General features: G+C 38.2%; 1 protein-coding gene across 2 annotated transcripts in view; it reads left to right on the top strand.

Annotated features, from left to right (window-relative positions):
- Positions 1-12,986, top strand: part of blvra (biliverdin reductase A) — a 28,723-nt gene extending 15,737 nt beyond the window's left edge. The window contains exons 3-7 of one of the 2 annotated variants that reach the window (XM_041803507.1): positions 4,038-4,157; positions 5,853-5,950; positions 10,959-11,066; positions 11,272-11,440; positions 11,840-12,986. In XM_041803507.1, the coding sequence (XP_041659441.1) occupies positions 4,038-4,157; positions 5,853-5,950; positions 10,959-11,066; positions 11,272-11,440; positions 11,840-12,095 (751 nt within the window). In that variant the 3' untranslated portion in view covers positions 12,096-12,986. The remainder of the gene's footprint in view (positions 1-4,037; positions 4,158-5,852; positions 5,951-10,958; positions 11,067-11,271; positions 11,441-11,839) is intronic. The other variant, XM_041803506.1, reaches the window with a different exon arrangement.
- Positions 12,987-13,238: the final 252 nt, after the last annotated feature.

Below are 13,238 nucleotides of genomic sequence, written 5' to 3'. Positions count from 1 at the left end.
AGTTTGGAACTACAGATTCTTTATAATGAGGGATTTAAATCAGGCTGACATTAAATTGAATCACCAAAGCGAGATATGATGTCTGCGTTTGTGGCTGACGGACAATTACGCAGGGAGTCTTTGCTATCCTGAGAGCAGCTGTTTTAATCCCCACAGCAATAGAAGTTTGGTTTTACAATGCAAAAACACTGTTAAAGCCTGAGATACAGAAAACCTATCAGAGGTGCAGGAAGTGCTGGACTCAGTGAAGAGTCTGTGCAGCTGCGCATGATGGTAATACTTCATCTTCAACAAAATAATCAATATTAAATTAGACAATAAATACTTCCCTTTCAGTCTTAAAAATCATGCAGTCTGTATCAGACTCTTTTTGGGCAGCATGTTTGCAGAGTTGAGGTGATGAAGTTGCGCTGCTGCTGCTCTGCTGTGCGTCGTTTTACGATGTTCCTCCCTTCTCTAAAGAGAGTTCAACGTACTATATCTAGCTCATTTATTGCATAGTATCACGACCTTTCCTTGCTATAAATATAGAGAGACCATGATAAATGGGTGAAAATTTATATTTTTAACACCAAAGAGGGTAAATATTAAAAAATAATATATTTTTTTAAATTTCCACATTTTTTTCCCAAATGTCTCGCGGGCTAGATGGCACCTGCTGGCGGGCCAGAAGTGGCCCGCGGGCCGCCATTTGGGGATGGCTGGCATTGATCAACCTTTACCTGTAACAACTTAAGAGAGACACGGTATAAAATCCGTTTGCATCTAACTCGTCACATACTGCAATGGATCACCAGAGTTCCCCCTTATGTAACAAATGTCAAAGGGAGGCTGGCACCTTTTATCATTACTTCTGGAAATGCAAACTGATTCAAAGATTCTGGAGTACAATATCTCAGGAGCTTAGCAGCATTTTTAAGGTGAAACCTAAGAGAGAGCCAGGCCTCTACATTCTTGGCCTGCCCTCTAAGAGTGTAACTTTAACACATTTGAAGTTTAAACTTTGTGACATGTCACTCCTACTGGCCAGAAAATGTATTCTGATTAACTGGATAAAAGATAAGCCCCTAACTGCCACATTGATATATTTAGGGTTCTCCCTCACGAAAGAATCAGTGCAGTACTGAGGGGGAATGACAGATACTTCACAGTGGTCTCCTTTGTTTGTGTCTTTGCCAGAGGACCTGACTCAGCTGGTGCTTAGGGGCCAAAGTTCTATAAAATGGCCAAACGTATCTACTGCAAACTCAGAAGTGTCCCTAATTTATATCTATTTATTTTTTATCTCTTAAACACTATTTTGATAATAAAATTTCAGTTAATTAAACTTACCTTTAATTGTTAGATTACTGGGTGACCAACAAGCTTTATCCAGTCAGTGTCATTACTGTGCAGAACTAAAATGACTATGTAGCTAAATGGTGGGTAATAACAAAAGTGAGGAGGTAAGGTGGGCAGCTATGAGAGTTGTATCTATTTATTACATGGATGGCAGCATTCTATTTTTAATTTTTTTTAACCTTACCTTTTGACATTGTAGTCAGTTATCTTTTTTCATTTTCTTGAATGTAACACAAAAAGATGGCAAACTGTGTGTATTCTCTGTTGATCTTTTAAAAATTCAATAAGAGTTCCGTTTAAAAAGATAAAGCTCATTTTATGTTGAGGGATTACTGTCCATCATTAGCAATGTCTAGGTTTCTTTTGCAGAGAGCAGTTTGTCAACATGGTCTGGGGTTAGATTGCTCCTCTGCACAGTCGCTCCTGCAGTAGAGAATACTCTCTCTGCTGCAACACTAGTGCCAGGTATGCATAGGTAGGGTTTAGCTAATTTGGCCAGGAGAGGGTAAGGTGCCTCATGGGAACTCCACCAGTGAAGAGGTCCTCTGAGAGAGACAGTGGAGGGGCCTCCAGATACTTTCTCATCTCCTCTTCAGCTCTGCTGCTGGCATTTTTGGGGACAACTCTTACCTCAATAAATGTCCTTCCGAGCAGGTTAACAACTGCCAAAGCTCTTTTTAGGAGCAGGAGGGCTTTCTTCTTCTATGGTCTCTGGATTCTCAGCCCCAACCTCAGCCTCAGCTGGCACCACCTCTTTCTTCAGATAAGCCATAGCAGATGCCACATTATTTTTCTTCTATGTCCCTTAACATCAAATACAATTTGTATGCATATGCTCCTTAATTGTTAGACATCTGAAACATTTCCATTCATAATTCTTCATCCTCATTTAAAATGTGTAAATGTACAGTAGTTGGCATCAGTTTGATGGACAGCTTTTGCACCAACTGGCCAATCTGGTTCAGGTTCATAACAGCAGATCCAAACATTTGAGGTATGACAGCATACAATCATCTACCAGCTGTGTGACCCATAGCCTTTAAAAAAAACAGCCAAATGGAAAATCTACATATCCTTGGCACTTGGACTTTAATAGGCTTTATACCATGGTCTTGGTGAATACTGGATTCTGATTGGCTCTGGAAATTCCATTGATGTCAATTAACTTCTGATATACGGACACCTTTCGAACTTCTCAAGTAGTCCCGGTCAAAAAAATCTTTTCACTGTTCCAAATGAATGCGCAGCAGCCGTTAGCCGTTACTCCGTTGGGAGTAACTATAGCAACCTGAAACAGTCATATTTCTGAGCAGGGAGTTGAACGCTGCCAGGAGCTTATAGACCATCATCAACCGTCACTTTACTGACACAAATAAAATGACAGACTCAAGGTTTAAGACCTGTAACCTAAGACGGTCTTATCTTTTATATCCGACGTTGACATAAACACGACTATGTGCTCTCAGTTGTAATGAGAGGTTCTGTTCTGTGTTTACTTATGTAAATGAGCAGCGACAGTAGCCAGTGATGTGCGCTGGATATATGTGACAAAATGCGCATGTGTTGTGTGTCTATTGACGTGTGTCAATAAAGTTTTCCCCCTCTCAGAGAGGGAGCGCAAGATCCAGTTAGAGCAGAGCTGATGCCCCACTGTGTGATTATTCCTCCGTTAATAATTCGGTCTAGTACTGGATATGCACGTTAGAAACGCTGAGCAAACCGACTGTGCTAACAGACGTACATCTTCTCTCCATCACCTTAACACAGAGAGTTGAGTGTCGCAAAAAACTCACTTCCCTCCTGTTCTAACTGCTATAAACTATTGTCAGAAGATTCAAATAACACAAACAAAAGAAAAGAAGCCATTATTTCTGTATAGAGCCAAAGGAAACACGTCTGATAAACCGGCACGATAATATCTGATAAATATTGATGTCTGACGGACAATAAGCACCTGCAGGGCGTGGACAGCTCTGTTTCACGTCTGTGACCTCGTAGTGCTGAAGGAGGAATTATTCTGTGTATTCAAACAGCTAAAACTGAGATTTTTATCAGATGACTGTTCGTGTTAACTTACAGTTTGTAGTCTGATCACATGACTCTCCGTCTCACTCGTCTTCATGTCATTTCATTGATAAATCCGTTCAGAAAGTGTGCTGAGCGGACTACATTTTTGTATGGCCCGCCTATTTACTGGAGTAGTGAATAACGTTTACATTCCCTAAGAACGTTATGGGATTGGAATGGCTATTCCAGTTATTAGTCAAGCCCTCAGGCGTTGCTAGGGGAAAGAAGATGTTGTTTTTGTAAAACTTTCTATTTTGATCACAAAACGTATAAATCATAAATTAGTAGTTTTGTTATTTATTTTTGTTGGCAAGTGGCCATGGTATAAGCGGGTTAATGCCTTTCGAGTTGTCCAATTATCAGGTATTAATGGATGACGTGGAGGTGTGAACCATCCTCCACGAAGAGGACGGTTCACACCTCCGCGTCGTCCATTAATACCTGATAATTGGACACCTCGTCGGGCATTAACCCCTATCATTGATATTGCAATATGACTATCATGTAAAAATGTATACCTCTATTATTGTGGACATTATGACAACACCTCTTCAAACTGGCATTTTAAAAATACCCTATAAAAACATCATGTCTACTTTTTAATCAGTTTCTTGATTTTTTTAATGCAGGAGGAGCCTAGACCCTCAGCTGGGGGTATGTCAGATCTCAGTTCAGGAGGCTTTGAGCAGAGAAGACATTCATGTGGCTTTCATCTGCACTGAGAATGTGCTACATGAAGAAAACCTCAGGTAATGTTTGGAGCATACTGCAGTCGGTTTTTCACTGATCTGTATGATGTTGTAACCTTGAAAAGCAGAGGGACTGACCCGATTCGATGTCTGTCATCAGGCAAATCCATCTTGAAAACCTCCAGTCTGAAATTGTTGTGTCAGGTCTGAAAACGGACCCGACCGATTTAGACCTTTTAAAGACCTTGTAAATGGAATTCAAAGCTTTTGTCTGAACACTCTAGAAATGTTGGAATCTGGTTGCTGTAAACATGTGAAAACACTGAGATCTACATGTGACTGAATTCTGGATTTAGACTGTTACACATTAAATCCTGGCTGGGTTTAATGTGGGTGGGGCCAATATGTGGAGAATGACCCCGCCCCTCTAACACTCCAATCTAAAACCACAGAGCAGTTCATCTCAGTCCAGTCTGTTGTTAGCTGATGTCACTGCCTTTATTGAAAGTTAACAGTCAAGTTAAATGCTGTTTTTTGTTCATTGTGAGGTAAATTTACCAAATCTATCAGCCACAGTGGTCTATGGATCATTTAAAGCAGGGGTGTCAAACTTACGGCCCAAAGGCCATTTTAGGCCCGCCAGCAGGTGTCATATGAGACATTTAAGGAAAAAGAGGGAGATTTAAAAAGAAGCTAATTTTCAAAATTTACTAACTTAGGTGTTTGGAATATAAATTTTCACTCATTTTTCATGATCTATCTATAATATAGAAAAGAAAGATCATAATACAATGCAATAAATGACTTAACACACACACTGAACTTTCTTTAGAGCAAAGAGGAACATCGTAAAAAACACACATGGCAGAGCACACAGCAGCACAGCTGCTTTATCTCCTCAGCTCTGCAAATATGCTGTCTAAAAGAGAAGCAGATAAAGACTGCATGATTTGTACAACTGAAGGAGAGAGATTTTTTGCCTTTTAAAACCAAACATCTGTCCCTTTGGGGGACTGAAGCTGCTCTCTGCATAGCAAATACTTTCCCCTCATTATAATAAATCTGTGATGCCAAACTAATATCAACAAAATTCATTTACATACGATTTAATTTTATGTCAACAAGAAGTGCAGTTATGAATTTTGAATCATATTTTGACTTTTAATTTCACAATTACAAATTTTATTTCATATTTTGACCTTTTAAACTCATGCTTTTGACTTTTTGTCTAATATATTTGCCATTAAAAACATTATTTTTCAATTTCAATATTATGTTTTGACCTTTGTGAACTAATAAATGTACTTTTTTTATTGTGCACCTTTAAACTTTTTTTTTTTTTAACTTTTTAAATGTCAAAACCCTGTTTGGCCCTCAAGTTAGTCCTGAATCCAGAATCTGGCCCCTGCTGTGAGTTTGACACCCATGCTGTAGATTGTGTGCTTGACACTATCAAAATGGGGCCGGTAGGCTAATATGTTGTTTTTTGGTAGGTGTCTTTAGTAGTTCCATTCTTCATCACAGGGCTTATTAGAACTTCCTGGTGATGGGGTAGCCATTTAGAAGTCTTGAAGCAAGTTACAGGTCATTGAAAACATACTGCCATTTCAGGCCATTAAACAGTTTTTCTCAGTCTTATATTTGTCAAGATGTTTGGAGGTAAACTGACCTGTAAAGACCATTTTTTTGATGCATGGAATGCAGAACCTTCATGGTATATTATCAGAATTTTTGCTCCTTGTTCTGTCTTATCAGAGCTTTCCTGCTGGCAGGGAAACATGTCTGTGTGGAGTATCCCATGACCATGGACCACAGGGCTGCTGAGGAGCTTTGGGATTTAGCAGAAAAAAAAGGTGATTTAAGTACTTATGTCTGTCTTGTTCTACAATGTGTGTGCAAGTCAGAAAAGTTGTCTTTAGTGAGTTTAATGAAATATTTCAGAAAAAGGGAGTTTTAACTAGGGCTGGGCAATTTATCGCAAATTAGATTAAATCACAATATGGCCTGCTGCAATTTTCAAATCGCAGAAGTTGCAATATTTCTTTAACTTGAAATGTGTCAAAATACCAATTTACTAAATCAATTTTTTGCAGCAGCAGAGATTTTATGCACATTATGCAAACATTCAAGAGTCAATTTTTTTATAATGGTTTACAAAAATCCTTCTTTTTGTGTTTGATGTATAATAATAATGATAACTAGGAAGGCACTTGAAGAGCACAGACCTCCTCCATTAAGCCTATCTCACAGTAGTACAGAATCCTTTAAAACATTTCTGTATCCAGCTGGTGATTCGGATCACTCCCAAAATCGAATCAGTTCTTTCTTAGGCCATTTCTGACATGTCCTGAAAATTTCATCAGAATTTATCTGTAACTTTTTGACTTAAGTTGCTAACAAACAAACAAACAAACAAACAAACCCTGCCGATCAGGTAACCTCCTTGGCGGATATAATAATAATAATTATATAGTGCCTTTCAAGAAACCCAAGGGCACTTTACAAAACACGTTTTTCTTAATCATCATATGTTTTTCTTTATCAAAATGAGTGACATGAAAATGATAACGCCCTTAAACAAAGCAAATGACATCACATTTGCAATATAAGCAAAAATATTTAGCTCATTCTATCCAAAATTGATGAGGCCTAGCGTTACTTTATGAAAGTCATACCTCAGCTGTGATCAGCTGATACCCAGCCTCACCTCCTCCACCCCAGCCGCCTCCATTACAGCTTAAAGCTTGTTGCAACCCCATATTCAGATTCATGGATTAATTGCTTCAGAGATAATTTCATTATTTTCAATACACATGGTCTTATTTATGGAATTATTTATTGCTTGAATTTGTTGAAAAAAACATAACATTAACCTAAGAATAATCCCATATTAAATCACAATTGCAGTAATTGGGGAAAAAAATCACAATTAGATTATTTTTGCAAATTGTTGAGCACTAGTTTTAACATCACTCAAGACACGTAAACCCCATTCAACAACACATGCTCTTACTGAAAGAGTAGTGGCTGCATTTAATTTTTGAATGAACATAAGATTTTCCCAAATTATTATGTGGTGGCCCCACATGGATAATAAAAGCAGACTTCCAAGTCTCAGACTGATTTAAACTCTGGGTTCTGGTTGAGTAGTAGTCAAAATGATATTTGATATAATTCTGGCTGTAAGAGGGAGACAAAAATGTCACACAATACATCAAAATACGAAAAACAGTGCCTTGTGAAAAAACCGACCAATAAGATCATGTGACTGCAAACAAACTTTTAACCTAAATGTAACGCTGCTTATTCAACATCGAAACTCTCCCTCTGGCCTGAGAGCAGCAGGTAAATAAAGCAGTCATGACAAGAGTAGAAGAAACCAAAGTTTTAATTCAGTGTTTTTTAAAACACTCAGAGATATAGGTATAGTGTTTCAATCTCAACGGACGGCTGAACCTCTGAAGAACACTCATCTAATAACTAGTGGTGTGAAGTAGCTCATCTTTTTTTACAAACGTCTTATGAATGAAACACACCAGAGAAAACAATGCTGAGGTTCTGAAGTCTGCTTTATAGAATAGGATCTTTACAGAGCAAATCATGAAACTACTGTTGTCGCTAACACAGGTCAACATTGCAGAGATGGATTCCCAACTAGCGTACCAAGAGCTTTGCACACAAGCTTTATTTGTCCCCCTGAACCCCGCGTCAGCCGTTAACTGGGACGAGTGAGGCGATCTGCAGATCTCTTCCACCCCAGCTCAACAGACACTGCTGTACATGCACCCAAACAGAAACTACTGGAACTGCCCCACATAAGCTCATCATGGATGCAGCAGCGCATGGTGAGGTGCAGCTGTCCGCTCCAGTGGTGGAAAGAAAACGCTGCTTCTCCTCTAGCAAAAGCTCCATACCAGACACTTCTGTCCCAATAACAGAGATGATTCAGCTGCAGAGGACACTGAGGTCCCAGCTTCTACCTTTTGATATAGATATGCTGATATTCCTGTAGAAAAACATGTAAATCATAAAAACATGTAAATTCCATGACAACATGGGCTGCACTTCCATCAGCAGGCTAATCTTTTCTCTTCTCATGCTGTGGTATGATATTACTATCCACACCATTAGATGCTTAAAGCAATAAGTCCAATTTACCCAACCCCAAAAACTGAGCTCAGCATCTCTGCACGCCAGTCCGTATGGAAAAAATCACACCGCCCACTTGTCGTGTGATTCTGGTGGAGAGAGACCCATGTTCAAACATGTTCACACGACACCAACTACTACAGTCTCTACTGTCTCTTTTAAAACAGGATGCATTAAAGGGCAAGTACCCTTCCCCCCCAAACCCCTCACTCAGTCATACTCATTGACAACGCGAGTTTAAAAACACTTCAGTTCTCCTTTTTGGGGGTTGATCAGTGATGAGGAATAAAGTTTATTTATAATCCTTTGTGCTGTATCCTGCAGCAGCAACACCAGACACAATCAAAACCACAAAAGGTTTTTACAAATGTTTAAACTTGTATTTACCCCTTTTTTATCTGAAATGTAGATAAAGTGTATTGTTTATTGGTTATTATAGGTGCTGTAATGTTTTAATTAGCTTCTGTGCTTGAACCACCAGCTTACAGATAAAGAAGAACACAGATGGAAGTAGTTTCTTTGTAAAAAAGAATTGAAAATTACAACAACAATTGAGTATTTTCATCGAAAGCTGGTTAAGTGCATTATGGAGCTTTTATTTTAAGCATTTTGAAAAAAAATCGCTCATAGTTGAAATTCCTGGTGACATTATTTGTGTCTGCTAAACTCTGTCAACACCAGCTGATGATGCACCAGGATCTTGAAGGGTTGTCCCATTTCTAAAGAGTTCACCACTGCCCCTTGTAGGTCTGTTTCAAAGTGCAAGGGGACACCTGCAAACAACTTGTCTTTTGTATACCTGTGTCTTAGATGAACAAGTAAAACCAACCTTTCCTGGAGGTAAAGTTTGAAATAAGTAGGAAGGAGCTTTTTGTAGAATTAAGTGTCAGTTGTGTTAGAAGAGGTTAGACTTTTATACTTGGTTGTGAAAACGGACGAGTTATTCGTATTATTAGTCAGTGACGAAAGTATTGGTACCCCTGGAATTTTCCCAGAAAATACACCATTTCTCCCAGAAATCTTTGCAATTACAAATGTTTTTGGTATACACACATTTACACACTTTATGTGCATTGGAACAACACAAAAAGCAGAAGAAAAAGAAAACATTGACATAATTTTACACTAAAAAAAGTGTGTGATACCTCAATTTATCAAATATATGGTAGTGCTAGTTACAGGTGGGGTCTGTGTCCACAGGAGTCATTTTCAGTACAAATCCAGCGTAGTCCAGGTTTTTCAGCGCTCAGCACCCTGAGCAGTGTGCTATGAGTGCTGTGCTTGTCAGTGCCACTTCTGTCCATTTAAAATGTGACCTCTGATAATGGTGGAGAAACCGATGTGAAAGGTGATGTTTCCAGGTCTACAGCTGCTGCCAGTGTTAGGACACGAACATCTAACACCTACATGTTGTTTTTGTGTTTTCTTGGTAATATTTCCTTGAAGAAAGGAGGTCACAGATACTAACAAGGGCAGCAAAACTCAACTTTCATGACCTGGCAACCATGAGTGAGAAGCTCTCTGAAACTAAGGTCATGAAAAGTCAGGCCCTTAGATGATGAGTTTGTCATGGCTGTGGATAAGTGGTAGAGTTGGTTAGAATGTTCCAGTGTCTTTAACAGTGGTGTGCCAGTGTGTATGAATGTTATTAGTGAATATTGATGGGACACTTCATATTGCATACTGTGCTGTAACTGTGTGATTGTGGTGTGGATTGGGTGAATGAAACCTGCTTTCATGTCAAGACTGGAAAAGACAGTCCATTTACCCCATTCATTCTTTAGTTCACAGGTGTCAAACTCAAGGCCTGGGGGCCAATTCCGGCCTGTGGAACAGTTAAATCCGGCCCGCAGGATGATCTCATATTTCTGTTCTAACTGGCCCATCAGTCTGAGGTCTGCAGATTTCCTCAAGTACAAAAATGTGAACTTATCCTGATAATTTAAGATACCCTTGTTAAGACACAAAATCTGAAAAAGTAAGGAGTAAAAATATTTAGATAAGAAGTCAGGAATGTGGGAAAAGAAATTAATTTGTGTTTTAATGTCACATTTTCAATTTTGCATCTCACAAGTAGGACTCAAACTTAGGATTTTGACTTTTTATTTCATACTTGGAACTATTCAACTTAATATTAAAATCATCATCATATTAAAATATGATATGTCATATTTTAATCTTTAAGATCCATAATTCTAATTTTCAAGTGATATTTTTTGACCTTTTTAACCAATTATTCTGTATTTTATCTCATATTCCCATAATCCCATAGTTTGACCTTTTGGACTCACAATTTAAAATTTTGAATCATATTTTTACTTTTAATTTCATGATTATAATTTTTATTTCATATTTTGACCTTTAAAACTCTGGATTTTGACTTTCTTTCTAATATATTTACCATTAAAAACATTATTTTTCAATTTTATGTTGTGAGCTTTTTGAACTAATAAATGTACTTTTTTCTGATTGTGAGTCTTTAACTTTCTAAATGTCAAAATCATTGATCATCAACACTGAGTTTTTATTTTTCATATTTTATTGCTTATGGTAAGAAAAGGTGACCCTGTTAGGCCCTCAGGTTAGACCTGAATCCAGCATCTGGCCCCTGCTGTGATTGAGTTTGACACCCCTGCTTTAGTAATTTCCAGTATTGAGCATAATTGTTACTTGTGATTGTGCCGTTTTCAGAGTGTGTTACTTCGTTAACAGGATTGATTCTTCATGAAGAACAGATTGGGCTGCTGTCAGAAGACTTTAAAGCACTTAAGAGAGAGGTAGAGGGCAAAGTCCTGCAAGAAGGAACCCTTCATTTCACTGGTAAGTTTGAGGAGTGTCACTGTGGTGACTTTCATATTTCTGTAAACAATAAACACAAGTGTTGGAATATGGTTTCATGTTGTTTACATATTACCATACATTGGACTGTTGCATTTGGAGAACTTTAATATTAACACCAGTCATGTAGAATGGTATTTTGGAGTTAGATAAAAATACAATTTTTGTGAATTGCAATTTTCACAAGGTGGACCGCTGAGGTCTGGATCTGGATTTCAAGCTTTCTCTGGCATAGCTCGGCTCACATGTTTGGTTGAGTTATTTGGTGAGCTGTCAGTTACTGCGGCAACTATGGAGGAAAACTCTGGTGGGAACTACACTAAATTGACTGCTAGGCTTCTTACACGTGATAACAGGTGAGGAACAATCATCAAAAAACACCCAGAAGACTCCATCCAGCATGTTAAATTAGCATTGATACTGTCTTATCTCTTCATGTTCAGTCTGATCCATGTATTTTTTAAACTGATGGTTAGGGCTGGGTAAGCCGCACAGTGAACTACTATTAAACTGTGTGTTAATGTGTCTTTGTTGAGATTATGGCAATCCTACTCATTTAAATGACATAAATTGAAAGTTTCTGCTGGAGACTGGATGCTCTGGTCATCTCTGATTTTATTAATCCATTATTCTTTTGAACAATGCTTATCCACGATTTCATCCCAGTGCAATAACTTCAGATTATCAGTATTCCTGGGGCTGATAGAAGTGGTTACAAAGGTTGAGTTTGGTAATTAACGTATCTGTCCTTACAGACCTCTGACATGGATTGAGGAGAGGGGACCAAGCCTGACCAGGGCCAAGCACATCAACTTTCAGTTCGACACCTGCTCTCTGACTCAGATCCCTCCCACACCTAGAGGGGCTGTGGGCCTCTTTATGCAAGATCTTGTCCACTTCTCTGCCAAGCTAGTGGGTCAAGTGAGTCAAGAGGTGCTTCAAAGGGAAAAACTACGGGCCCTACACTGCTTGAACCTGGCGGAGAAGATACAGAAACTCTGCCAAAGTTAAAGGGATACTTCTCATTTCATTAAAAGAGTTGGAAATCTTGACTGTTTAAATTGAAAGTTTAAAGGTACTTTAAAAGAGATTTTAAAAATTCTTTTGGGTGTGTACATGGCATAAATGACCTTCTTTTCTTTTTTTTTTAATTGTAAATTACCCCAGAACTAATTAAATAATAAATCAGGACCATTCAAAGATTGGTCCTGACCATTGATTTTTAGGGATTGACTAAAAAGCTTGCTTCCTACTGCTCTTATAGGAGTGTGCCCATTGCTTTATTTTAAGGCATTAGACCTTCCGAATGTTAGATTTAAAAAGTACTCATATTTAAAATCTTTACTAGAATAAATGCCTCAAAAACCACAGATGTGGTTGTGTATTATTCTAAAAAGGATCAAACTATAACCTGCAAAGGCAAATGCATCTCAAAAAAATTATAAAGTCATGAAAAAGTTCATGTTTATTGGTTGAAAGTAAATGTAACCTCTCATTCAGAAATCAAGGTCCCAGTGTCTGGAGGAAGAACTGAGAGGTCCAGAATCCTTCAGTGCTTGAAGTCCAGTGTTGTCAGTTTTCAGTCAGTTGCTGCTTTTCCTTTAGAAATGAGCAAAATCTAAATAGTGCAATAAAAAACTGGTAATGGACACCTGAATTTCGAAAAACCTCTCAAATATCACCAAAAAGTTTTACGCTCTCGTGCAGCGGTTTTTCAGACTTTTCGATATAGAAATATAATGCGGAAGTGCAACGAAATCACTTTGGCTGTGTCTGAAATCACTCCCTATTCACTATAGTGCTCTATATAGTGAATATATACTTTTGTAGTCATGTCCAAATTCTGAGTGATCATTGTTATTCACTTTGTAGTGCACTCATTCTATCCCACAATGCATTGTGGGATAGAATGATCAGCCAATGGTCACTAGCCCAGCAATTTTTACCATAATGCATAGTGGTTGCTGCTCTCAAACATGACAGATGAACGAGAGGAGCACAGGAACATGTATGATATAATATAATATGATAGCAAACATCCTTAGATAAGCGTGTATCTCTGTTGCATTTTTCCTTACCTCAATGACAACGTAAGTAAAAAATGACTCATCTTACTCCACTGTCCCCTACTTGTTTCAGACACTTTTTAAATCC

The sequence above is a fragment of the Cheilinus undulatus genome, linkage group 13 (assembly GCF_018320785.1).
Source record: "Cheilinus undulatus linkage group 13, ASM1832078v1, whole genome shotgun sequence".
Taxonomy (NCBI): Eukaryota; Metazoa; Chordata; class Actinopteri; order Labriformes; family Labridae; genus Cheilinus; species Cheilinus undulatus.
The sequence above is the reverse complement of the archived record's forward strand: the minus strand, read 5'-3'. Positions and strand labels throughout refer to the sequence as shown.